The following is a 22,854-nucleotide window of genomic DNA, read 5'->3' as shown; positions in this document are numbered from 1 at the left end:
GGCCTGGCCGCGCTGGGAGAAGAGCATCCTAGAAAGAAGGGGTGAGCGTGTGGGCGCTCGGGCCGTCATCTCAACGCCCGGCGAGATGAGGGAGGCCGGGAAGGCCCCCCGTGGCAGGACAGCGCCCCAGGAGCTGCCCGGGTGGGGAGGCGGGTCCGGTGCAGGAGGTACCGGGCCGGGGGTGGGGCAGCGGCCTCGGCGCGGCGCCTTTAAGTGGGGGCGACGCGGACGGGAGGCTGGCGCGAGTGGCTGTCGCCGCGCCGCCGGGGCGGAGCCAGCGCGGAACCGGTCCCGGGCGCTGAGACCCCGCCCCCGCGCGGGCGATGCCGAGCTGCGAGGCGGGCGGCCGGGCCGGCGGGGCGCGCAGAGGAGCTGGCCGCGGCGCGGAGGCGGTCGGGGCGCGGCCCCGCCATGGGCTTCCTGCACCAGCTGCAGCTGCTGCTCTGGAAGAACGTGACGCTGAAACGCCGGAGCCCGGTGAGCGACCCCGCGCCGCGGGCCTGCCGGCCGCCGAGGCCGCGCGCACCGGGGCCAGTGGCGCGCTCCCCGCGCGCACGTGCGGCAAGCCGGGAGCGCGCAGACCCCAGGCTGGCGCGGGGGATGGCGCGAGAGGGACGTCGGGCCACAATCCCTTTCCAGTCAGGCCCCGCGCGCCCCTGCCTGAGCTCTGGCCTCCAGGGAGGGGGATCTGTCGTGCCCAGCCCGCCGCCCGCGCCCGCTGACATTCGCGGTGCTCGGCTGAGTCACGAGCGCCCTCCGCAGCGCGCTATCCAGGGCCAGCCTCGGGGGTGGGGGGACAGGCGGCCCGGGGACCCCGGGGTCACAGGAGGCCCTGGTCCCCAGGACAGAGGGCTGGCCTGGGGTACTTGATCCAGGCTCCGCAGTCCCTGGGCCCGGCCCCTGCAGGGACCCTGCCCCTTCCCCGCCGGCACTGCTCCTCTGCCCTTGGGCAGGCCCGCCCTCTGCCCCTCCCCCCATGTCCACGAGCCCGGACTGTGACTGCTTTCTCACCACTGGGAACGTCCTTGCTGTGCCAACCTCGGCTGCCCGAGTCCCTGCACCCTTTTGTCCTTTGGGGCCGCCCTCCCTGAGATTGCTCACTCTGTGACCCCCCCTGAGCCAGCCCCCTCTGGAGGCCAGGGTCTGCTGTGGGGTCGCTGTCTCAGAGCTCAGGGCACAGCTGCTGTCAGAGGCAGAAGCCTCGTGTGAGGAGCAGGGCCGGGGCGGGGTGGATGTCGTCACGCCGGCCCTCGGGACCCGGCCCCGGGAAGGGCAGCAGCTCGCATCCGAGATGCCCGGGCAGCTTGGGTTTCCGCGTGGGGATTTTCCAGGATGGGTCCAGAGCAGGCCAGGGTCCCGAGTGGGGGCCTGAGGAGGCGGCACCAGGCTGCCCACTCAGACCCAGGAGGCTCCCGTCCCATCTGGCCCTGGGGGCCTCTGGGTTCCCGCCTGGGTCTCCTAGACGGGCCCGAAGTGCACAATGAGAAACCCGGTGCTGCGGCCAGGGCAGGGTGGCCGGCATCACCATGGCCTGGCAGGGTTCCCCTGGGCACCTGGCCCTGGCGGGCAGCCAGGGCCGGGTACACTGGCTGCCTAGGGCGCCTGGAGCCGGCTGGCGCTAGGTCAGGCCTGCAGCCCTGGGGCCACTTCTGATGCAGCTTCCCCTCCACCCCCTCGGGCTTTGGGCCACGGGGGACAGCAGAGTAGGTCTCAGGAGAAGAACAGAGTGTGGGCATGCGTGAGTGTTAGCCCTTGTCCCCCCACCCCCGGTCTTGCAGGAAGGGCCCCCCAGGAGCTGGGGGCAGAGGCTGGAATGACGGCCCCTGTGTCCACTGGGGACCCCAAGGTTCAGGGAGTGGTGGCTGGCAGGGTACTGGGCAAGCTGGTGGGAGGTACCCATATGGTCCTACACCCAGGAGTGGCCCTGACCTGCGAGGCTGGTCACCCCCCCAGAACCTTCCTCTGCCCCTGCTGCACCGTGGCCGCAGGCGCCGGGTGGGCCACGTGGAGGTCCCGGGCCTGCCGCTGTCGGTGGCGTCCCTGCTGGCTGGTGCTCTGGGGCCAGGGCTGGCGGGTTCAGGGCGCGGCCCTGCTGGACCCTCCCTGCCCGGGAGGGTCTTGGGCTGCAGTGTCGGACGCCAGTACCTGGCCAGCAGAAGTTGTGCCCCACGGGCCGAGTGCCTTGCTGGCACGCACTCCCTGGGCAAGGCCAAGGGCCCCTGGGCCTTGCCTGCTTCCTCCTCCCAAGCTCTGGGCCTCGGTTTCTCCGCTTGTGGGTGTGGCCTGCCCCTGCCCAGTGGGACATGGGCCTAGCCTGGTGCCACTGGCAGCTTCTGGCAGGGGGACTGGATGACTGTCCCCAAGTCACTGGGGTGGGAGGCAGCAACTCCATCCTGAGGTCTCATCTGTTCTGCCCTTGACCCAGCAGGAGAGGGCTCAGGGCCAGGGTGAGCACCCAGGCCCCAGGGACAACATGGGGCACTGGGCTGGTTTCAAGAACGACAGAGCTCGCCCCCCCTTGCAGGCCCCTGGGGGGGACGCCCAGGTGGGGCCGGACCTGTGCTGCCTGCCTGTAACCAGATGCCCCTGCGGGCACCCGCTCTCCGCCCGCCCAGCAGGCCTCTCCTCCCGGCAGCTCTTGTGCAGCCGTTGCTATGGTGATGAGGAGGCAGAGGCCTGTTGCTGCAGTTACTTGGTGGAGGTGCCCGGTGGCAGGGCGGGTGTGGGTGGGGCCGGCAGGTCGTGACCCGGGCTTCCTGAGTGGCCGCTGGCACACAGCCACCCTCACTGGTGTGTGGTGTGCGCCTGCCCCCGGCCCTGTGGATGCCCACGATGCCTCCTCCGCCAGCCCGGGGCTGGGTCCTGGCTCGGGGAGCGGGTGGAGGCTGGCACAGGCTGGGGCGGGCGTTCCAGACCACAGAGCACCATTGTCAGTCAAAGTCAAAGTGCAGCACACACAGCAGCAGCTGCCCCACCCGGGGCTGGGGCTCCCCCCCAACCCCCGCCCAGGCCCGACAGAGCCTGCTGGGAAGGGGCTCTGGAGTCTGCATTTGGTCTGGGGGTGAGAAGGGCTGGGCAGGGGCTCCCCCTAGAGCAGCTGGCCCAAGGCCTCCCCCTTGCCCTCCCCCTTGCCTTCCCCCACGCCCCCCACCCCCGGGGCTGAGAGCGGGGGTGGCGCCGCGGAGCCCTTCCACCGTCCAGGTGGCAGGGAGACCTGGGGCCCTGGCAGCTCTTCCCCACTCAGAGCAGGTCCCAGCAGGGCTCCGCCCAGTGCCCCACCCGGGGCGGCCATCCTGGGGGCCATCCTAGGAACAGTACGTAGTGGCCAGGCTGGGCTGGGCTGCTGCACCCAGCCAAGCAGGCTGGGGTGAGGGCCGGGGGCCGGGACCAGGGCGGGGGGCTCACAGACCCCTGCGCAGGTCTTCCAAGGAGCCCAGGTGCCTGGGCTAGACCCTGCAGGCGGGGGAGAAGAGGAGCCGGGCACCCACAGGGGTCAGAGTGGCCTGCCAGTGGGCTGGCTGGCCCTGCCCGCCCTCAGTGTGGCCGGCAGAATAAGAACTGGGTGGGGCAGAGGCCCGTGTCTCCCTCGGGCCAGACAGTCGTGCCCCTCTGGCCCTTTGAAAGGCCCTCTAAGGAAGGGGTGACCTTCTGGGGCCCCCGGAGGAGCACGTGGGGGCGGGGCCGGTCCTGGGGAGGGCGTCTGCCCGCAGAGAGAGGGAGGCGCGGGCCTCCCCTGGCGCGCCCTGGGCAGGCGGCCTCACTCCACCCACCCTTTCTAGTGGGTCTTGGCCTTCGAGATCTTCATCCCCCTGGTCCTCTTCTTCATCCTGCTGGGGCTTCGGCAGAAGAAGCCCACCATCTCTGTGAAGGAAGGTGAGGGTCCGGGGACCCAGGGCACGGTTGGGGGGTGGGGCAGGAAGCCCTCCGGCACCGTGCACGCCTGTCCTGTGTGCACGTGACCACACGTGTGCGTCCCGGATCCCACGGCCCGCCAGCCCGTGCAGTCCGCGAGCCTGTCCCGGAGGGGCCCCCGGCCACGCCTCCTGGCCGGACTGGAGGGTGCGGCCGGCCGTGGTGACCGCCAGCGCCGGGTCCTCACTGTTCTCCTCTGTTCTGTTCTGCCCACCCCCCTGCATGGTCTCTTGTCCTCCTCCGCCGCCTGCATGCAGTCTGTAAGTGAGCGGCCGCCTCCTCCTTGCTGGCCCAGGCGCAGCTGCAGGAGGGTCCTGGGGGGCCTCCTGGTGCGGCTTAAGCACTCCCCCACCCCGACCCCTGCTTGCATTAACAGCCCTTCCCTGCCCTACCCACTGTCAGGGACGGCCGGCTCCAGGGAGGGGAAGGAGGTGCTGGGAGTGAGGGGCTGGGCCACCCGGGGCCTCCAGGGCTCCAGGCTCAGCTCCCAGGGTGCCCCCTCTCTGAGGGGGTTGCTGGCCCTGCCTCGCAGCACGGGGGCCCCTGGGCCGGCCTGGGCTGATGCTCCCTCGTGAGAGCCTTGCGGGCACCCGCGTTCACTTTGCTAACCAGCTGGCCAGAGGGGTCAGAGGTCGCTGCCCAGCGGGAGGGCCCACAGACCCCCCTGGGCTCTGACGGCCATGCCACCCCTGGAGGGCGGGGGGAGGGCGGCCCGGTGTCCTGGCTTTGGCTGGCTGGCGGGAGAGGGAGGCTCCCGGAATTGTGGGGCAGGGGTGGCCAGACGCCTTTCGACCTCTGACCCGCTGGGGCCATCGCACTGGAGCTCTTGGGCCTCTGTTCCCCAGTCTGCCGCCTGAAGCTGCTTTTCCCTCCCGACTTTCTATAAACTTCTCTTCTCGGCCTCTGTTTTCCTCCTGCTCTCTGCCTTCCGCCCCTGTCCTCGGCTCTCTCGCCCGCCCCGCCCCCGCCAGCCTTCTACACGGCGGCGCCCCTCACCTCCGCCGGGATCCTGCCCGTCATGCAGTCGCTGTGCCCCGACGGCCAGCGGGACGAGTTCGGCTTCCTGCAGTACGCCAACTCCACGTGAGCGCCCCCCCCCCCAAGCCGCCAGCCGCCGCCCGCCGCCTCCCCTCCCCCCTCCCCCCTCCCGGCTGGCGGCCGGCGGCTGACTTCCCGTGGCGTCCCCCCACCCCCGCAGGGTCACCCAGCTGCTGGACCGCCTGGACCGCGTGGTGCAGGAGGGCAACCTGTTCGACCCAGAGCGGCCCAGCCTGGGCTCGGAGCTGGAGGCCCTGCGCCAGCACCTGGAGGCCCTCAGCTCGGGCCCCGACACCTGGGACCGCCGCGCGGACAGGCCGGCAGGTGTGTCCCGGGAGGGCCGGGCGGCGCCTGTGCGCGCGCGCGCACGCGCGCACGCGCGGTGGGGAGCCCAGGCCCAGGCTCTGGGTTTGAGCCCCAGCAGGGTGGCGCCCTGCCACAGGCCAGGGCTGCGTCTCGGCTCGGGCCCTCCGCCCGGACCGGCGGCTTTCTCCCGGTGCGCTGCGGGAAGTTTTGAAACGTACCATAGTTGACAATGCACTCAGGGGTGCTGCCCTCTTTTTCCTTAGATGGTCAAATAAAGTGACAGCGAGCCCTGCTCGGGCAGCGCGTTGGCTAGAGCGCCGGCTGTCCTGATGCACCCGGGTGCGGGTCTGAGCCCCGGTCAGGGGGCCACCAGTGGGGGCGCCAGTGAGCGGCGGGACAACGCATCGGGGTTTCCCTGCTCTCTCTCTTCTCTCCTCTCTCTCTCGAATCAGCCAATATTTTTTTTTAAATGACAACAGCCAACACAACAATAACCGTCTGGTATGAATGAATCAAAATTATACCAATTTTTTTAACTGTGAGATCAACGAGAAACACATTTTTTGGTGTGCCTCAGAATCTCAGTCCTTAGCAAACAGGTGCTGTGAGGCGACAAAGGCTGAGAATCGCCGGTCCCTGCCCCCCCCCGCCCCCCCAGTGGCTCTGAGTCCCCCGAGCACTTGGGCGGGCCTGCGGAGCTGCCCCCCCCCACAGTGGCCGGGCCGTGGGGCGGGGGGCTCAGCTCCGAGCCCCTTCAGAGCCGGCCCTCAGCCCCACCCTCTGCCCATCCAGTGCCCTCCTTCTCTCTGGATTCGGTGGCCAGGGACCCGAGGGAGCTGTGGCGTTTCCTGACGCAGAACCTGTCGCTGCCTAACAGCACGGCCCAGGCCCTGCTGGCTGCCCAAGTGGACGTGCCAGAGGTGAGGGGGGGCGGCACCGGCGCCGGGCTCTCTGCTCTCAGGGGCGGCTGGCTCCCAGACCTGGCCGCCCCGTCTGCCCTCCCCTGGTTGCAGGGCCCGGGTGAGGGGCGTGCGGGGCTCTGAGCCGTGCCCCTCCCACCCCAGGTCTATCACCTGCTCTTCGGCCCCTCGCCTACCCTGGACGTGGAGTCAGGCCTCCCCAGGGGTCAGCAACCCTGGGGCCCCCCACGTACCAGTTCCCTCTTTCGGTTGGAGGTGAGGGGGCCTGGTAGTGGGAAGGGGGCTGCCCCCGTCTCTGGGTGGGTGTTTCTGCCTGGTGGGTACAGAAAGGGGCACCTTCTGGGGGTGAGGGAGGGTCCTGAGGGTCCGTGGCTAGGATGGGGAGGGCGGGATAGAGGTGTGCATCTACCCCACCCCGGACCTGGCACAGTGGGTGGGGCAGTGAGGTCTGAGACCGTCTTGGGCCCGGACCCGGGTCCCCTTGGCTGGGGGGCTCCTTCCCAACGACTTCCCTGCACCCACCCCCAGGAGCTGCTGATGGCCCCCACCCTCCTAGAGCAGCTCACGTGCGCACCGGGCCCCGGGGCGCTGGGCCGCATCCTCTCGGTGCCCCGGGGGCAGCTGCCAGCCCTGCGGGGCTACCGGGATGCCGTCTGCGGCGGGCAGGCCACCGCCCGCGCCCGGCGCTTTTCTGGGCTGGCGGCGGAGCTCCAGAACCAGCTGGATGTGGCCAAGATCGCCCAGCAGGTGAGGAGGCGCTGCCTGCCAGCTGGCCCAAGGTCCGATGTCCAGGCCGGAGGCGGTGCTGGAGCTCCCGGGGGCCTGTGGCTGTGCAGGGGGTACCGGGGGTGGGGGTGGGCGTCTGTGGCTGGCCACCCTGCACTCTCCAACGATGCCACGCCTCACACCCCCGCCCCACCCCACCCCCTCGCTCCAGTCTGTCTCTCCCAGCTCCCCGGCCAGCGCTCCGCTCACCCCTGGGCTGCAGACTCTCCCTCAGCCCCTCTTCCCTGCCGGGGCCCCTTTGCTAGTACCTTCCCAGCTCCACCCTGACTCAGTCCCCAACCTGTCCACCAGCCCTAAGCCCCAGTCCCTCCCCTGGGCCTGCACGTCCCCACCTGCCCATCTCCCCTCAGCTGGGCCTGGACACCCCCAACGGCTCGGTGCCCCAGCCGCAGCCGCCACCCCCGCGGCGGCTGCAGGCCCTGCTGGAGGACCTGCTGGACGCCCAGAAGGCTCTGCGGGACGTGGACGTCCTGTCGGCCCTGGCCCTGCTGCTGCCCCAGGGTGCCTGCGCCCACCGGGCTCCTGGAGCCCCGGCCAGCGGTCCCGGCGGGGCGGCCAACAGCACAGGGGGCGGGGCTGGCACGGGCTCCAACGCCACGGCGGAGGAGGGGGCCTCGCCCGCTGCGGCGCCCGCCTCCTCGGACGGCCTGCAGGGCCAGTGCTCCGCCTTCGTGCAGCTCTGGGCCGCCCTACAGCCCATCCTGTGTGGTAACAACCGGTAGGTGCGAGGCAGGGGAAGGGTGGCGGTGGGGGTGAACAGGCCCATGGAGTGGGGCCGGGTCCCAAGGAATGCTCTGAATCCTCCACACCCCCTGCCTGCAGTCCACCGGGACTCCAGGACTCAACCCGGCACCCCGTCTGAAGCCCCGCCCAATGCCCCTCCCCTCCCTACCCCGAGTGCCGGCTCCCACCCTTGAGGCCCCGCCCACACCACACCCACCCTGAAGCCCCACCCCCACCGCTGTCCCGCCCCAGCACCATTGAGCCGGAGGCGCTACGCCGGGGCAACATGAGCTCCCTGGGCTTCACGAGCAAGGAACAGCGGAACCTGGGCCTCCTGGTGCACCTCATGACCAGCAACCCCAAGATCCTGTACGCCCCCGCGGGTTCCGAGGCCGACCGCGTCATCCTCAAGGTGCCGGAGTCTGCGCGCAGGGGTTCTAGCTGCACGAGTCTCTTGGGGCAGCAGGTGGAGGAGCTGGGGGAGGGCTCTGCCGGCCAAGACTGCTGCGCGGGGGAGGGGTGCAGCCCTGGCCCCCAAGCTCTGATGTGATCCTGTGGGACCGAGGTGCAGGGGTACCCGGGGGCCGCCGTGGGGGTGCACTAGAACGGCTGGTGTGATACCAGGTCCTGGCCTGGCTCCGTGTGGCCAGGGCCGGTCCGTGCTGGTGGGCGTGGAAGAGGGGCAGCGTGCACTCTCCTCCCAGAGCAGTACCCAGTGGGCGAAATGTGGGCCCTGTAGCCGGGGGGCTGGGGCCGGCCGAGGGCACAGTGTCCAAGGTCCTTCCTGGGGAGAAGTCCCGTCTGGGGCAGGTAGAGAGCAGGGCCAGAATGGCCCAGGGAGGGGAGAGGCTCAGCGTGGGGAGACATGAGAACCAGGCGTCAGGGCTGCCCAAGGGGTGCGCAGAGGGGTCTGAGGGAGGAGCTGGGCGGGCACCGCTGGTGGGGCAGAGGAGCCGGCACCACTCCGCCCTGGAAGGGGTGCGGAGCGAGATTCAGGGGGAGCTGCAGAAAGGCGGGGCTGGAGGGGCGCTTGGAGCTACCAGGGGGCAGCTGGGCCAGACCAAGGGCGTTTGTTAGGAGGTGCTGGCCGGTGGCTGGTGCCCACCGTGGGGGAGGCCAGGGGGTGGAGAACCCCCCGCTGGCCAGGGTCCCTGCGTGAGCCCATGCCCTCACCCTCTGCAGGCCAACGAGACCTTTGCCCTTGTAGGCAACGTGACCCACTACGCCCAGGTCTGGCTCAACATCTCGGCCGAGATCCGGAGCTTCCTGGAGCAGGGCCGGCTTCAGCAGCACCTGCGCTGGCTGCAGCAGGTGCCGGGGGCCGCGGGGAGCCCACGCTGGCTGTCCTGGGTGGCGGGCAGCGCAGGCCACCCTCTGAGCCCATCTTATACCCCCAGTACGTGGCGGAGCTGCGGCTGCACCCCGAAGCGCTGAACCTGTCGCTGGAGGACCTGCCGCCCGCCCTGCGACAGAGCAACTTCTCCCTGCCCAATGGCTCGGTCCTCCTGCAGCAGCTGGACACCATCGACAACGCGGCCTGCGGCTGGATCCAGTTCATGTCCAAGGTGGGGCGGACGGCCCCCGGGGCTCCGCGGGTGCCCCGGGCCCGCTCCAACGACGCCCCTCCCCCCAGGTCAGCGTGGACATCTTCAAGGGCTTCCCGGACGAGGAAAGCATCGTCAACTACACCCTGAACCAAGCCTACCAGGACAACGTCACCGTGTTTGCCAGTGAGTCCCCGTCGCGGGGCGTGTGCGGCCCCAACCCCTCCTCTTCCTCCTCCTCCCACCTACCTGCCTGCCTGCTCCCGCAGTCAGCTCCCCCCGCCCCTCCTCCTCCAGTCCCAGCCCCTCCCCCATCCCTGATTCCCTGCTACGTGGCCCCGCCCACCGTGGCCCCGCCCCTCGTATCCCCCAGGGCTTCCTTCTCTACTCCAGACCCTCTCACGCCCCGCCCCCTCCCCACCCCCACTGCGCCCCTCCTCCTGTGCCAGGCGTGATCTTCCAGACCCGCAAGGACGGCTCCCTGCCGCCCCACGTCCACTACAAGATCCGCCAGAACTCCAGCTTCACGGAGAAAACCAACGAGATCCGCCGGGCCTACTGGCGGCCTGGGCCCAACACTGGCGGGCGCTTCTACTTCCTTTACGGCTTCGTCTGGATCCAGGGTGAGGACCGCCCCAGGGGCCCCGGGGTCGGGGGAGGCCGGCGGCACCGCTGACGGCTGCCCCCGCCCACAGACATGATAGAGCGCGCCATCATCAACACCTTCGTGGGGCACGATGTGGTGGAGCCGGGCAGCTACGTCCAGATGTTCCCGTACCCCTGCTACACCCGAGATGAGTGAGTGCAGTGTGGGCTGCCCGGGGCGGGGCTGGGGCGGACGAGCCCGCCCCTCACGCCCCGCCTCCCGCCCCAGCTTCCTGTTTGTCATCGAGCACATGATGCCGCTGTGCATGGTGATCTCCTGGGTGTACTCGGTGGCCATGACCATCCAGCACATCGTGGCGGAGAAGGAGCACCGGCTGAAGGAGGTGGGGGCGGGGCTCGCGGAGGGGCGGGGGCGGGGGCCGCCGCGCACGCGCGTTCTTCCCGAGCCCATGCCCAAGGCCGCCTGCGCCTGCCGTCCGGCCTCAGGTGATGAAGACCATGGGCCTGGACAACGCCGTGCACTGGGTGGCCTGGTTCATCACGGGCTTCGTGCAGCTCTCCATCTCCGTGACCGCCCTCACCGCCATCCTCAAGTACGGCCAGGTGCTCATGCACAGCCACGTGCTCATCATCTGGCTCTTCCTGGCTGTCTACGCCGTGGCCACCATCATGTTCTGGTGAGCGCCCCGTGGCTGCCTGGGCGGGGTGGGGGGCGTGGCCTGCTGGTGCTGGGGGGGCGGGGCAGGGAGTAACAGCTCCGCTCTGAGCTCCCGGGAGGCGGCCTGGGCCTCAGAGCTGGGACCCAGCCTGGATGACAGCCCGTGGCGGTGTCTGCCCCACCAGCTTCCTGGTGTCCGTGCTGTACTCCAAGGCCAAGCTGGCCTCGGCCTGCGGCGGCATCATCTACTTCCTGAGCTACGTGCCCTACATGTACGTGGCGATCCGAGAGGAGGTGGCCCATGACAAGATCACTGCCTTCGAGAAGTGCATCGCGGTGAGGGTCACGGGGGGTGGGGCAGGGCGGGGTGGGGACAGGGGCGGGCCCAGCCTCCGTCCCTGCTGCGCTGACACCGCTGTCCCCTCCCTCAGTCCCTGATGTCCACCACTGCCTTTGGCCTGGGCTCCAAGTACTTCGCCCTGTACGAGGTGGCGGGCGTGGGCATCCAGTGGCACACCTTCAGCCAGTCGCCTGTGGAGGGGGACGACTTCAACCTGCTCCTGGCCGTCACCATGCTGATGGTGGACGCCGTGGTCTACGGCGTGCTCACGTGGTACATCGAGGCCGTGCACCCAGGTGCCAGCCAACCCTTTCCACGGGGTGGGGTGAGGGTGGGCCGCAGCTCCTTGGGGGAGACATGGCCACTAGCCGGAGGCCCTGGGTCAGCTGCCCCCCCTCTCCCCAACCCCCAGGCATGTACGGGCTGCCGAGGCCCTGGTACTTCCCACTGCAGAAGTCCTACTGGCTGGGCAGCGGGCGGGCGGAGGCGTGGGAGTGGAGCTGGCCCTGGGTGCACGCCCCCCGCCTCAGCGTCATGGAGGAGGACCAGGCCTGTGCCATGGAGAACCGGCGCTTGGGTGAGGCGGGCGCCAGGGTGGGGCTGGGGCAGTCGCTGGGCTTCGGGGCCCCGGGCAGCCTTGGCGCTGACCCGGGGCCCTGGTGCAGAGGAGACTCGAGGCATGGAGGAAGAGCCCACCCACTTGCCACTGGTGGTCTGCGTGGACAAGCTCACCAAGATCTACAAGAACGACAAGAAGCTGGCCTTGAATAAGCTGAGCCTGAACCTCTACGAGAACCAGGTGGTGTCCTTCCTGGGCCACAACGGGGCCGGCAAGACCACCACCATGTGCGTGTCGGGGGGCAGGCCCAGGGGCCCTGACCCTGTGGGTGGGTGGCTGGCGGGCTTCCTGTAGCAGGTGGGGGTTGTGACCCTGCCCCACCTCCGCCAGGTCTATCCTCACGGGCCTGTTCCCGCCCACGTCCGGCTCGGCCACCATCTACGGGCACGACATCCGAACGGAGATGGACGAGATCCGCAAGAACCTGGGCATGTGCCCCCAGCACAACGTGCTCTTCGACCGGCTCACGGTGGAGGAGCACCTGTGGTTCTACTCGCGGCTGAAGAGCATGGCGCAGGCGGAGATCCGCAAGGAGATGGACAAGTGCGTGGGGCGGGGCTCCAGGCCTGGGGCGGAGTCTAGGGCGGGGCTCCGGGCCTGGGGCGGGGCTCCGGGCCTGGGGCGGGGTCTGAGGCGGGGCTCCAGACCGGGAGGCGGGCCCCCCCCCACAGCCTCGGCCCCTAGCTCTCTGCCCCGCCCTCAGAATGATCGAAGACCTGGAGCTCTCCAACAAGCGGCACTCGCTGGTGCAGACGCTGTCCGGTGGCATGAAGCGCAAGCTCTCCGTGGCCATCGCCTTCGTGGGCGGGTCCCGCGCTATCATCCTGGACGAGCCCACGGCTGGCGTGGATCCCTACGCGCGCCGCGCCATCTGGGACCTCATCCTCAAGTACAAGCCAGGTGGGCGGGGCGCCGGGCCGGTGGGGGTGTGCACCCCCTAACCCTAACCCTAGCCCTCCTGACCCCATCCCGGCCTCCGCAGGCCGCACCATCCTCCTGTCCACCCACCACATGGACGAGGCCGACCTGCTCGGGGACCGCATCGCCATCATCTCCCACGGGAAGCTCAAGTGCTGCGGCTCCCCGCTGTTCCTCAAGGGCGCCTACGGGGACGGCTACCGCCTCACACTGGTCAAGCGTCCTGCCGAGCCCGGTGGCCCCCAAGGTCAGTGCTGAGGCCGCCCCCGGGGCCCTGCTCCCAAAACCACGTAGAGCGGCTGCACCCTCGCGTTGCCCCATGAGTGCGGGCTGCTGGGTCCGCCGGCCTGGCCCGCCCTCTCCCCAGGCCAGGGTCTCGCGCCGGCGGCCCCGAGTGAAGCCCCTCCCTACTCCCTTGCCCTCCCAGAGCCAGCGCTGACGTCCAGCCCGCCAGGCCGGGCCCCGCTGAGCAGCTGCTCCGAGCCCCAGGTGTCCCAGTTCATCCGCAAGCACGTGGCCTCCTGCCTCCTGGTCTCCGACACCAGCACCGAGCTCTCCTACATCCTGCCCAGTGAGGCCGCCAAGAAGGGGGCCTTCGAGCGCCTCTTCCAGGTGTGGGGGGCAGGGCGGGGCTCGGGTGGGGAGCCGGAGGGTGTGGGGGCGGGGCCTCCGTCGGGGGGGCGGGGAAGGGGGTGGGGCGCGCCGTAGGTCTGGCCCGGGCTGCCTGCCTCACCCCGCACCACCTCTCACAGCACCTGGAGTGCAGCCTGGACTCCTTACACCTGAGCAGCTTCGGGCTGATGGACACCACGCTGGAGGAGGTGTTCCTGAAGGTGTCCGAGGAGGACCAGTCGCTGGAGAACAGCGAGGCGGGTGAGGCCCCCCGAGCGGCGGACGAGCCCCACCCCACGCGGCCTCGACGTGCCCGCGAGGGTCCTCACTCATTCCCTGTCTCTGGAGGCCCAGGGTCCTGAGTGGGAGCAGAGACCTAGGGTCCCTGGGGGTGAGCCTGGGGCCCGGACAGGTGGGCAAGCATGGGGTCTGGGGTCCCCGGCAGGCCCGCGTGGGCAGGCCCTGCTGAGCCCCCTGCCTTCTTCCGTGGCAGACATAAAAGAGTCCGGGAAGGACGCGCTCCCCGGGACGGATGGCCTGGCCTCGCTGGGCGACGCCCACGCGGGCAACCTGGCCAGGTGCGCGGAGCTGGCCCAGTCCCAGGCGTCCCTGCAGTCTGCGTCCTCCGTGGGCTCTGCCCGCGGGGACGAGGGAGCCGGCTATGCCGACGTCTATGGTGACTACCACCCCCTCTTCAACAACCTGCAGGACCCCGACAACGTCAGCTTGCAAGGTGGTGGGCGGCTGGGTGGGCGGGGTCTCCTGGCGGGTGGCCGGGAGGGGGCGGGGAGCGGCCGGCTGAGCCCCGCCTCCCCGCGCAGACGCGGAGGTGGAGGCCCTCTCCAGGGCGGGCCAGGGCAGCCGCAAGCTGGAGGGCTGGTGGCTGAAGGTGCGCCAGTTCCACGGGCTCCTGGTGAAGCGCTTCCACTGCGCCCGCCGCAACTCCAAGGCGCTGTCCTCTCAGATCCTGCTGCCCGCGCTGTTCGTCTGCGTGGCCATGACGGTGGCCCTCTCCGTCCCCGAGATCGGTAGGGCGGCCCGGCCCGGCAGAGGGAGGGCAGGGCTGGTGTTCCACCCACCCCGCGGGACTGTGGCTCTGGCCTCCTCCTGAGCCACTTGGGGGACCCACCCCCACCTCTGTCTGAGACTGGCGGTCCCTGGGGGTTCCTGCCTCCCTGGGACCAGCCCTGCTTGGATACTAGGGGTGCTGGGAAGGTGGGGTCTGGGCCTGGGTCTGGGCGGCAGGCAGCATGTGCTCAGGCTGCCCTGCCTCCCCCCCACCCCCCTGCCAGGTGACCTGCCCCCGCTGGTCCTGTCCCCCTCCCAGTACCACAACTACACCCAGCCCCGCGGCAACTTCATCCCCTACGCCAACGAGGAGCGGCCGGAGTACCGGTGAGGCAGCCCCCCGGGGAGCAGTGGTGGGCGGGGCCTGATTCCAGTGCTGGGGGGGGCGCCCATCTCCCCACCTGGACTCACGTCACGGGTGCCCCAGCTTCCAGCTGTCGCCCGACGCCAGCCCCCAGCAGCTGGTGAGCACGTTCCGGCTGCCGTCGGGCGTGGGCGCCACCTGCGTGCTCAAGTCCCCGGCCAACGGCTCCCTGGGGTCCACGCTGAACCTGAGCAGCGGTGAGTCCCGCCTGCTGGCCGCGCGGTTCTTCGACAGCATGTGCCTGGAGTCCTTCACGCAGGGGCTGCCCCTGTCCAACTTCGTGCCGCCCCCACCCTCGCCCGCCCCGTCCGACTCCCCGCCGTCCCAGGACGAGGACCTGCCGCAGGCCTGGCACTCCTCCCTGCACCCCACCTCCGGGCCAGGTAAGGGCTCTCGCGGCCGCCGGGGCTGCGGGGCAGAGCGGGCCCCGCTGACCGCCCGCTGTGCCCGCAGAGAACTGGACGTCCGCGCCCTCCCTGCCGCGCCTGGTGCGGGAGCCCGTCCGCTGCACCTGCTCCGCGCAGGGCACCGGCTTCTCCTGCCCGAGCGGCGTGGGCGGGCACCCGCCCCAGATGCGGGTGGTCACGGGCGACATCCTGACCGACATCACTGGCCACAACGTCTCCGAGTACCTGCTGTTCACCTCCGACCGCTTCCGGCTGCACCGGTGAGCCGGACGGGAGGCACTCGAGCACGCTGGGCGAGGGGCAGCCCCCCGCGGCCCGTGTGACCTCACTGCCCCTCGGCCTCGCCCAGGTACGGGGCCATCACCTTCGGCAACGTGCAGAAGTCCATCCCGGCCTCCTTCGGCGCCCGGGCCCCGGCCATGGTGCGGAAGATCGCGGTGCGGCGGGCAGCCCAGGTGAGCTCCGCCCGGCCCCGGGCCCCGGTCCCGTGAGATCTGGCCCTCCCCGCCCCCACCCCCGCTGAGGTCTACAGGGACCCACGGGGCTCTTGGGGTCTTTCTCTGCCCCCAGGTTTTCTACAACAACAAGGGCTACCACAGCATGCCCACCTACCTTAACAGCCTCAACAACGCCATCCTGCGTGCCAACCTGCCCAAGAGCAAGGGCCACCCGGCCGCCTACGGTGAGCGGGGTGCAGCAGGGTGCAGCAGGCGGGCCAGGGCGGGTGGCTCGGAGCAGGGCCCTGAGGCTGTCCTTGCTGTGCCACAGGCATCACTGTCACCAACCACCCCATGAACAAGACCAGCGCCAGCCTCTCCCTGGACTACCTGTACGTGTGGGGGCCGGGTGGGGCGGGGCTGAGGGGCTGGGTGCTGGGCAGGCCTGAGGCTGCCTTGCCCCCAGGCTGCAGGGAACAGACGTGGTCATCGCCATCTTCATCATCGTGGCCATGTCCTTCGTGCCGGCCAGCTTCGTGGTCTTCCTGGTGGCCGAGAAGGCCACCAAGGCCAAGCACCTGCAGTTCGTCAGTGGCTGCAACCCCGTCATCTACTGGCTGGCCAACTACGTGTGGGACATGGTGCGCCCTCCCGCCCCGCCCCGCCGGTGGGGTTCCCTCGATGCCCGCGCCTCTGGGCGCGCCACTGCCCTGTCCGCTGCCAGGCCCCTCGTCCCTGTCCCGAGCCCTCATCCCGCCCCTCCGCCCCTGCCCCGGGTCCCTCTCCCCTGCCCCTCACCAGCCACCCCTGTTCTGGTAGCTGAACTACCTGGTCCCGGCCACCTGCTGCGTCATCATCCTGTTTGTGTTCGACTTGCCGGCCTACACGTCGCCCACCAACTTCCCCGCAGTGCTCTGTCTGTTCCTGCTCTACGGGTAAGGGGGAGTGGGCGGGGGCCAGTGTGCCGCGGGCGTGCCGCGGGGCCAGCCCGCCTGGTGACCGCGCCTGCCTTCCCGCCGGCAGGTGGTCCATCACCCCCATCATGTACCCGGCCTCCTTCTGGTTCGAGGTCCCCAGCTCGGCCTACGTGTTTCTCATCGTCATCAACCTCTTCATCGGCATCACGGCCACCGTGGCCACCTTCCTGCTGCAGCTCTTCGAGCACGACAAGGTGGGGCGGCCGGGGCGCGGGCATGGCAGGCAGCTGGGCGGCAGCCACGCGTGCGACCCCCGTGACCTCCTGCGGTCCCCTGTGGCCCCCTGTGACCCTCCAGGACCTGAAGGTCGTCAACAGTTACCTGAAGAGCTGCTTCCTCATCTTCCCCAACTACAACCTGGGCCACGGGCTCATGGAGATGGCTTACAACGAGTACCTCAACGAGTACTACGCCAAGATTGGTGCGGCGGGGCGGGGGCGGGGTCCCGAGGGCCTTAGGGCGGAGCGGGGGGGTAGGGCAGGGGCGGCAGGGCCCTTGGGGCGGGGGGGGGGGGCAGGAAGATGGAGGGCGTGAGCGGGGCCAGGGACCTGCAGGAGGGGAGGCGAAGGGGGGCTCGCAGGGCCGCAGGCGCAGGCCCTGAGCCCGCTGCCCCACAGGCCAGTTCGACAAGATGAAGTCCCCGTTCGAGTGGGACATCGTCACCAGGGGGCTGGTGGCCATGACTGTGGAGGGCTTCGTGGGCTTCTTCCTCACCATCATGGGCCAGTACAACTTCCTGCGGCAGCCACAGTGAGTGCGGCCGGCGAGCGCGCGTGGGGGGAGCTGGGTGGTGTGGGCGCCGGCGGGACTCGGCGCGCTCTGTCTCCCAGGCGCATGCCCGTGTCTACCAAACCTGTGGAGGACGATGTGGATGTGGCCAGCGAGCGGCAGCGAGTGCTGCGGGGGGACGCCGACAATGACATGGTCAAGATTGAGAACCTGACCAAGGTGGGCCCAGGGCGGGAGGGGTGGAGCCCCCAGGCGGCCTGCCTGGTCGCTCCTAGGCTCAGGGCTGTGGGGGCGGGCCCGCAAGGGGCGGGGCTAGGGGCGGTGCCAGGGCCGGGCGGTGGGCGTGGCCAGCCTCCGGTCCTGCGCTCGCCCCTGATAGGTGTACAAGTCCAGGAAGATCGGCAGCATCCTGGCTGTGGACCGCCTGTGTCTGGGCGTGCGTCCTGGCGAGTGCTTCGGCCTCCTAGGCGTCAATGGCGCGGGCAAGACCAGCACCTTCAAGATGCTGACGGGCGACGAGAGCACGACAGGGGGCGAGGCCTTCGTCAACGGGCACAGGTGCCGGCACGCGCACTGGGTGGGAGTGGTGCCTGGGCGGGTGGGGGACTGCGCCCCAGTGCTGACGCCGCCGCCTCCCCAGCGTGCTCAAGGAACTGCTCCAGGTGCAACAAAGCCTGGGGTACTGCCCGCAGTTCGACGCCCTGTTCGACGAGCTCACGGCCCGGGAGCACCTGCAGCTGTACACGCGGCTCCGTGGCATCCCCTGGAAGGACGAAGCCCGGGTGAGGGTCGCCCAGGTGCGGGAGGGACCGGCGGGGAGGATGGGCCTGTGACGCCTGCTGCCCTGCCAGGTGGTGAAGTGGGCCCTGGAGAAGCTGGAGCTGACCAAGTACGCGGACAAGCCCGCCGGCACCTACAGCGGAGGCAACAAGCGGAAGCTGTCCACGGCCATTGCCCTCATCGGGAACCCCGCCTTTATCTTCCTGGTGAGCCCTCTTCGCTTTTGTCTTCCGGGTGAGCCCGGGCGAGGTGGCTGGGGGGGGTGCAGCCGCTAAGGCTGGCTCCGCCCCCAGGACGAGCCCACCACAGGCATGGACCCCAAGGCCAGGCGCTTCCTCTGGAACCTCATCCTGGACCTCATCAAGACGGGGCGCTCGGTGGTGCTGACGTCGCACAGGTGTCGACCCGCCCCCTGCACTTCCCGTGACACCCTCCCCCACCCCGCTCCCGCACTGCACCGCCCCCGCCTCATCTCGCCCCGCCCCCTGCCCCTGCAGTGCTCTGCCCCAGCCCCGCCCCCTGCACTGCCCCTCCCCTCTCCGCCCCCCCCTCCCCCGTGCTAGCCTGTGGTCCCGCCCACAGCATGGAGGAGTGCGAGGCGCTGTGCACTCGGCTAGCCATCATGGTGAACGGGCGTCTGCGCTGTCTGGGCAGCATCCAGCACCTGAAGAACCGGTGAGCTGAGGGCCCGGGGCAGGCGGCGGGCTGTGGAGCCAGGGGCAGGCGGGGTGGCTTCCCTGGGCAGTTGGGGCTGTGACCATGGCCTGTCTGGCAGGTTTGGAGATGGCTACATGATCACGGTGAGGACCAAGAGCAGCCAGAACGTCAAGGACGTGGTGCGGTTCTTCAACCGAAACTTCCCAGAGGCGGTGCTGAAGGTGGGCGGGACCCTGGGTGGGGGCGGGGGTGGGGCGGGGCCGGAGCGGCCTCTGACCTCCGGACCTCCGTGCCTCCCAGGAGCGGCACCACACGAAGGTGCAGTACCAGCTGAAGTCGGAGCGCATCTCGCTGGCGCAAGTGTTCAGCAAGATGGAGCAGGTGGTGGGGGTGCTGGGCATCGAGGACTACTCGGTCAGCCAGACCACCCTGGACAACGTGAGTGCTCGGGCCGGCGGGGCACTGACCCTCAGACCCTCCCCCACCCACCACCTGCCTCTCTGCCCACCAGGTGTTTGTGAACTTCGCCAAGAAGCAGAGTGACAACTTGGAGCAGCAGGAGACGGAGCCGCCCTCGGCCCTGCAGTCCCCCCTGGGCCGCCTGTTCAGCCTGTTCCGGCCGCGGCCCACACCGACTGAGCTGCGGGCACTGGTGGCCGAGGAGCCCGAGGACCTGGACACCGAGGACGAGGGCCTCATCAGCTTCGAGGAGGAACGGGTGAGCGGGGCCCAAGGGCTGGGTCAGGGTGGCTAGGCCAGCGGAGGCTCCGGAGGCGGGGTTGGTGGCCGCAGGGACTGCTGCCCTAGGGGACAGCAGCACCCCGAGAGTGCACGTGGGCACAGGCAGGGGAGACGGGCAGGATGGGCGGGGACACCAGGCGGAGCAGGGGCCTCGACCCCTGGGAGAGCTCAGGGAGGGCGAGAGGAGGTGGCAGAGACCGCGTCCAGCCCTGGGGTGGGGCAGCGCTGGGTGCAGACACGTCCCTGAGCCTGCCCGTCCTCCGCCAGGCCCAGCTCTCCTTCAACACCGACACGCTCTGCTGACCACCAGGAGCCAGCTCGCGGACACTGTGGGGGGGCAGGAGTCAGAGGGTGGCCGGGGCCCTGCTCTATGCCCCCGGTGCCCTGCCCCCCAGGCCCCGGAGTGGGAGGTCCAGGACCAAGGGCTTCACGCCCCTCCAGCCCCCGCCCTCTGCCCAGGCCGCCCCCACCCCCCATTGTGCCAAAGGCTGGCTGGCCCTGGGCTGCGACGCCCTCACCCTGCTCTGCCTTAAAGCCCAGCTCTGCCCGGGGCCCCGGGCTGCCAGGCACGTCAGACCCTGTCCTGGTGGGGCCTGGCTTCCCAGGCCGGCTTCTCTTGCACCCTGTTGGGAAAGAGGGGGGCTACTGCGGGCCTGGGGCTGAGGGTGGGCAGGGTTAGGTCCCAGCCCACCTCCTATTTATTTTGCTTTAGGCGGGGGTGTGCTCACCCTGCTTCCATGCTGGGGGGCTGGGGGGGCCGCCTCGGGGCAGCGGGCTGGATGCCAGGAGTGGCTGCAGGCCCCTCGCCACCCCCCCAGCTGCCCCTGCTCCCCCACCCAGCTTGGCACCCTGCCCGCCCGCCCACCTGGGCGCCAGACCTGTATATACTGCACAGATGTTTGTTTTAAGTAAATAAACAAAAAAGTCTACACAAGCCTGCGTGTCTGGGGTTGGACGTCAGGGTAACGTGGGCCCCTGCTGGGCAGACTTGTCTGGGAACTCCTAGAGCTCAAGGCCCTGCATGGGGGGAGGGCAGCAGGGGCAGCGGGGAGCAGAGGGTGGGGCTGCACACCCCTCTAAGCCTGATGCTACAGGTGGGGAGACTGAGGCAGGGGCTGTCCATCCCTTCCTCCCCCCAACCCCTCGGCCTGGGTTGCGGTGCTCCGGTTTCTGTGGACAGTGGGTTTGCTGGGCGGTCTCCATCTCATCCTGGCCGTGGGAGGGCTTTCAGGAGGAGGTGATCTCTGGGTCGAGACCCAAGTCCAGGTAGGAGTGCATGCAAAGGTTGCAGGTGGCATGGGGGCTCCCAGGCCCTGGCTCAAGGAGCTTGGAGATAGGGTGGTCAGAAGGAAGGGTCCCAGGGCCAGTCCCCTTTCGCTCCCCACTGACCCCTCCTTTCTGTATGTACCAGCGGTCATTTTCTCTCTCAAAGAGCTCCTTCGCTTTTAGAAGTAATCGCTGTGGACTTCATGGGTTTTAAAAAAATATGTGCTTGTCTATTACTGTCATCTTTAAAAAAAAAGGATTTTATTTCTTAGAGGGGATGGGAGAGAGAAAGGGAGGGAGAGAAACATCCATATGTGATTGCTTCTCGCACGCCCCCTACTGGGGGACCTGGCCTGCAACCCAAGCCTGTGCCCTGACTGGGAATCGAACCAGCGACCCTTTGGTTCACAGGCTGGTGCTCAGTTCACTGAGCCACACCAGCCAGGGCCTTTATTGTCATCTTTAAAAACGTTTTATTGTGGTCAAATATCCAAAATACTGTTTCAACCACTTGTACAATTTTGTCATATTTTTTTATGCTCAAACGGCCCCAGATTCGGCCAGTGGGAGCCCCTCCACAGCGGCCTCTCCTCCCTTTGGCCTGCCCCCCTCTTTGCAGCACTGCCTCGCCTGTGACACTCCCCAGGCCTGCCTCGACCCTGCCCCGCTCCCCATCTGGGTTCAGCCATTTCTCCAAGGGGCTCTGGCTCCCTGAGGAAGGTCCTTGTTGGAGCCCCTGACGTGGGCCCCGGATGTGCTCACTGCTGCAGGGGTCACGCCCCCCTCCACCCTCTCGGAGGGCAGAGCTAGAAGTCCCCGTCCAGGTTCCTGCTAAGACCCCAGCACGGCCCACGGCCCCTCGCTGCCCCTGGACAAGCCTGCGTCTCCCTGCAGAACAGCTGCTGACACCTCGCCGGGAGGGACCACAGACAAGGCTTAGGCCGGGGTTTCCGCATGCGGGGGCGGGGGGCTGTCTGGGCTAGCAGCCATGGGCCCTGGTGGCCAACGCTCAGGGCTGCTCCGTGGGTGGGCGGGGGAGGTTCAGAGACACTCACGTGGCTCCAGGTGGGTCATGGGCGCGATCAGGTCTGGTGACCGTGAGTGGCTGGTCTCACCTCTTTAGAACAGCTACTCTGGAGAGCTGGTGAAAAAGCAAAGGGCCAGATGGGTGAGGCTCCCTCGCTGGTGGCGGTACACGTCAGAGGTCACCTGCGGGCAGTTCCTCCATCCTCCCACACGGATGCAGGCGTGGGCTCGGGGCGGCGAGGACAGACCCTCACGCTCTGCATGTCCCAGTCGCTGGGGCTTCCCCCACCACGTGCACCGGGCTCCTGGGGCTGCCAGACGGGCGACTGGAACCGGGGACTCACAAAAGGGAGCACTCCCCCTCTTCCAGCCCGAAGGCCCCGAGTCCAAGATCGGGGCGTCAGCAGCATTGGCCCCTGGGGCCGGGGGGCCCATTCCTGCTCCGTGCCGGTGAGGCCGGTGGTTTCCGGCACCTCGGGTCCTTGGCTCGTCACCAGGCCCCCACCTGCACCCAGCGTTCGCCCCGGGAGCGCGTCTGCGCGTCCAAACTCCCCTTTTTAACGAGGCCAGTCCCGACCACATGTAACTTCATCACATCTTTAAAGAACCCCACCCCCGTCTCCAAATACGGTCCCATTGCAAGGCGCTGGCGGCCGGGACTTCAACACACAGATCTGGGGGGCAGCGCTCAGCTGGTGGCACCTCGAACCCCCCGACCGCTGAGACCCGCCAGGACCGTCCTCACCTGCAGTGGCTGCACACCGTGTGTGCGTCCCGAGGACACCTCTGGGCCAGTCTGGAGGCCGCTGGCACCGCCACCCGGACCCTGTTTCCCCCCACCATGGCTGAGAGCGCGACCCCACGGGCCAGCCCCGGGCGGCCGCAGCCTCCTTCCGGTTTGGCTCTCGCGAGAAGAGGGCAGCGAGGCGCTCGCGCACGGCTCGCTGGTTTTCCTGCAGACGTCCGAGGGTGCCCTCACACGCAGGACGTGCGGTGAGGGGCAGGTGCGGAGGGGCCTGGAGCCTGCTCCAGGACGGCCGTTTGCAGGGGGGAGGGGCGTGGGAACCGAGTGGGGCGAGCCCCCCTTTCGTGGAGGAGCCCCTGCAGTCCCAGCGGGTGGAGGGGAGCCGGGTGCCACGGTCCGGTCTGCCCCGGTCAGCCCCGGCTGGCGGAGTGGCCTGTGCTGGGGAGCACTGACCGTGTGGGGTCTGGGAAGTCACGCTCACACCTGGGAAAGCCAGCAAGCCGGGCAGATCCCTCTCTCTGCCACTGGGTGGCGCTGAACTCCCGTGGGCCTCTCCCTCGGGGTGCCCCTGCGGCTGCCCGCCCCACTGGTGGTGTGGGAGAGGTGTGGAAAGCCGCCCTTTCGGGGTGGGCAGGTGCACACCTGCGGGCTGGCAGGCTCCCAGACCTCCCCTGG

General features: G+C 69.4%; 1 protein-coding gene across 4 annotated transcripts; it reads left to right on the top strand.

The window, feature by feature from the left end:
* Positions 1-324: 324 nt before the first annotated feature.
* Positions 325-20,054, top strand: ABCA2 (ATP binding cassette subfamily A member 2). Of its 4 annotated transcripts, none has more exons than XM_045846047.1 (49): positions 325-477; positions 3,780-3,873; positions 4,170-4,172; positions 4,884-4,995; positions 5,111-5,274; positions 6,049-6,176; positions 6,321-6,431; positions 6,705-6,923; positions 7,313-7,680; positions 7,938-8,097; positions 8,868-8,996; positions 9,083-9,250; positions 9,319-9,415; positions 9,679-9,852; positions 9,925-10,027; positions 10,104-10,218; positions 10,322-10,512; positions 10,679-10,829; positions 10,925-11,129; positions 11,246-11,410; positions 11,499-11,679; positions 11,783-11,995; positions 12,156-12,352; positions 12,435-12,617; positions 12,798-12,982; positions 13,123-13,243; positions 13,476-13,658; positions 13,804-14,010; positions 14,275-14,377; positions 14,478-14,797; positions 14,868-15,081; positions 15,171-15,276; positions 15,392-15,503; positions 15,590-15,650; positions 15,725-15,899; positions 16,078-16,193; positions 16,282-16,429; positions 16,533-16,656; positions 16,853-16,985; positions 17,066-17,183; positions 17,344-17,522; positions 17,605-17,746; positions 17,816-17,950; positions 18,038-18,141; positions 18,327-18,419; positions 18,520-18,622; positions 18,702-18,839; positions 18,913-19,119; positions 19,410-20,054. In XM_045846047.1, the coding sequence occupies exons 1-49, from the start codon at positions 412-414 to the stop codon at positions 19,443-19,445; spliced, it is 7,260 nt and encodes a 2,419-aa protein (XP_045702003.1). In that variant the 5' UTR covers positions 325-411; the 3' UTR covers positions 19,446-20,054. The 4 variants fall into 4 exon arrangements, with proteins under 4 accessions (XP_045702003.1, XP_045702001.1, XP_045702002.1 ...); XM_045846045.1 differs by having other exon boundaries at positions 13,476-13,715; XM_045846048.1 differs by having other exon boundaries at positions 431-477; positions 4,170-4,241; positions 13,476-13,715.
* Positions 20,055-22,854: the final 2,800 nt, after the last annotated feature.

This window comes from Phyllostomus hastatus, unplaced genomic scaffold (genome assembly GCF_019186645.2).
Source record: "Phyllostomus hastatus isolate PE091 unplaced genomic scaffold, TTU_PhHast_1.1 phas_contig_495, whole genome shotgun sequence".
Classification (NCBI taxonomy): Eukaryota; Metazoa; Chordata; class Mammalia; order Chiroptera; family Phyllostomidae; genus Phyllostomus; species Phyllostomus hastatus.
Note: the sequence above shows the minus strand (reverse complement) of the source record. Positions and strands in the feature narration are given on the sequence as shown.

Excerpts from the sequence above, each read along its gene's own strand:
- ABCA2 (XM_045846045.1), top strand. The coding sequence starts at position 412 with ATGGGCTTCCTGCACCAGCTGCAGCTGCTGCTCTGGAAGAACGTGACG. Across the intron at positions 4,996-5,110 it reads CTGCAGTACGCCAACTCCAC|GGTCACCCAGCTGCTGGACC; the intron begins GTGAGCGCCCCC and ends CCACCCCCGCAG. Across the intron at positions 17,523-17,604 it reads GCCTTCGTCAACGGGCACAG|CGTGCTCAAGGAACTGCTCC; the intron begins GTGCCGGCACGC and ends CCGCCTCCCCAG.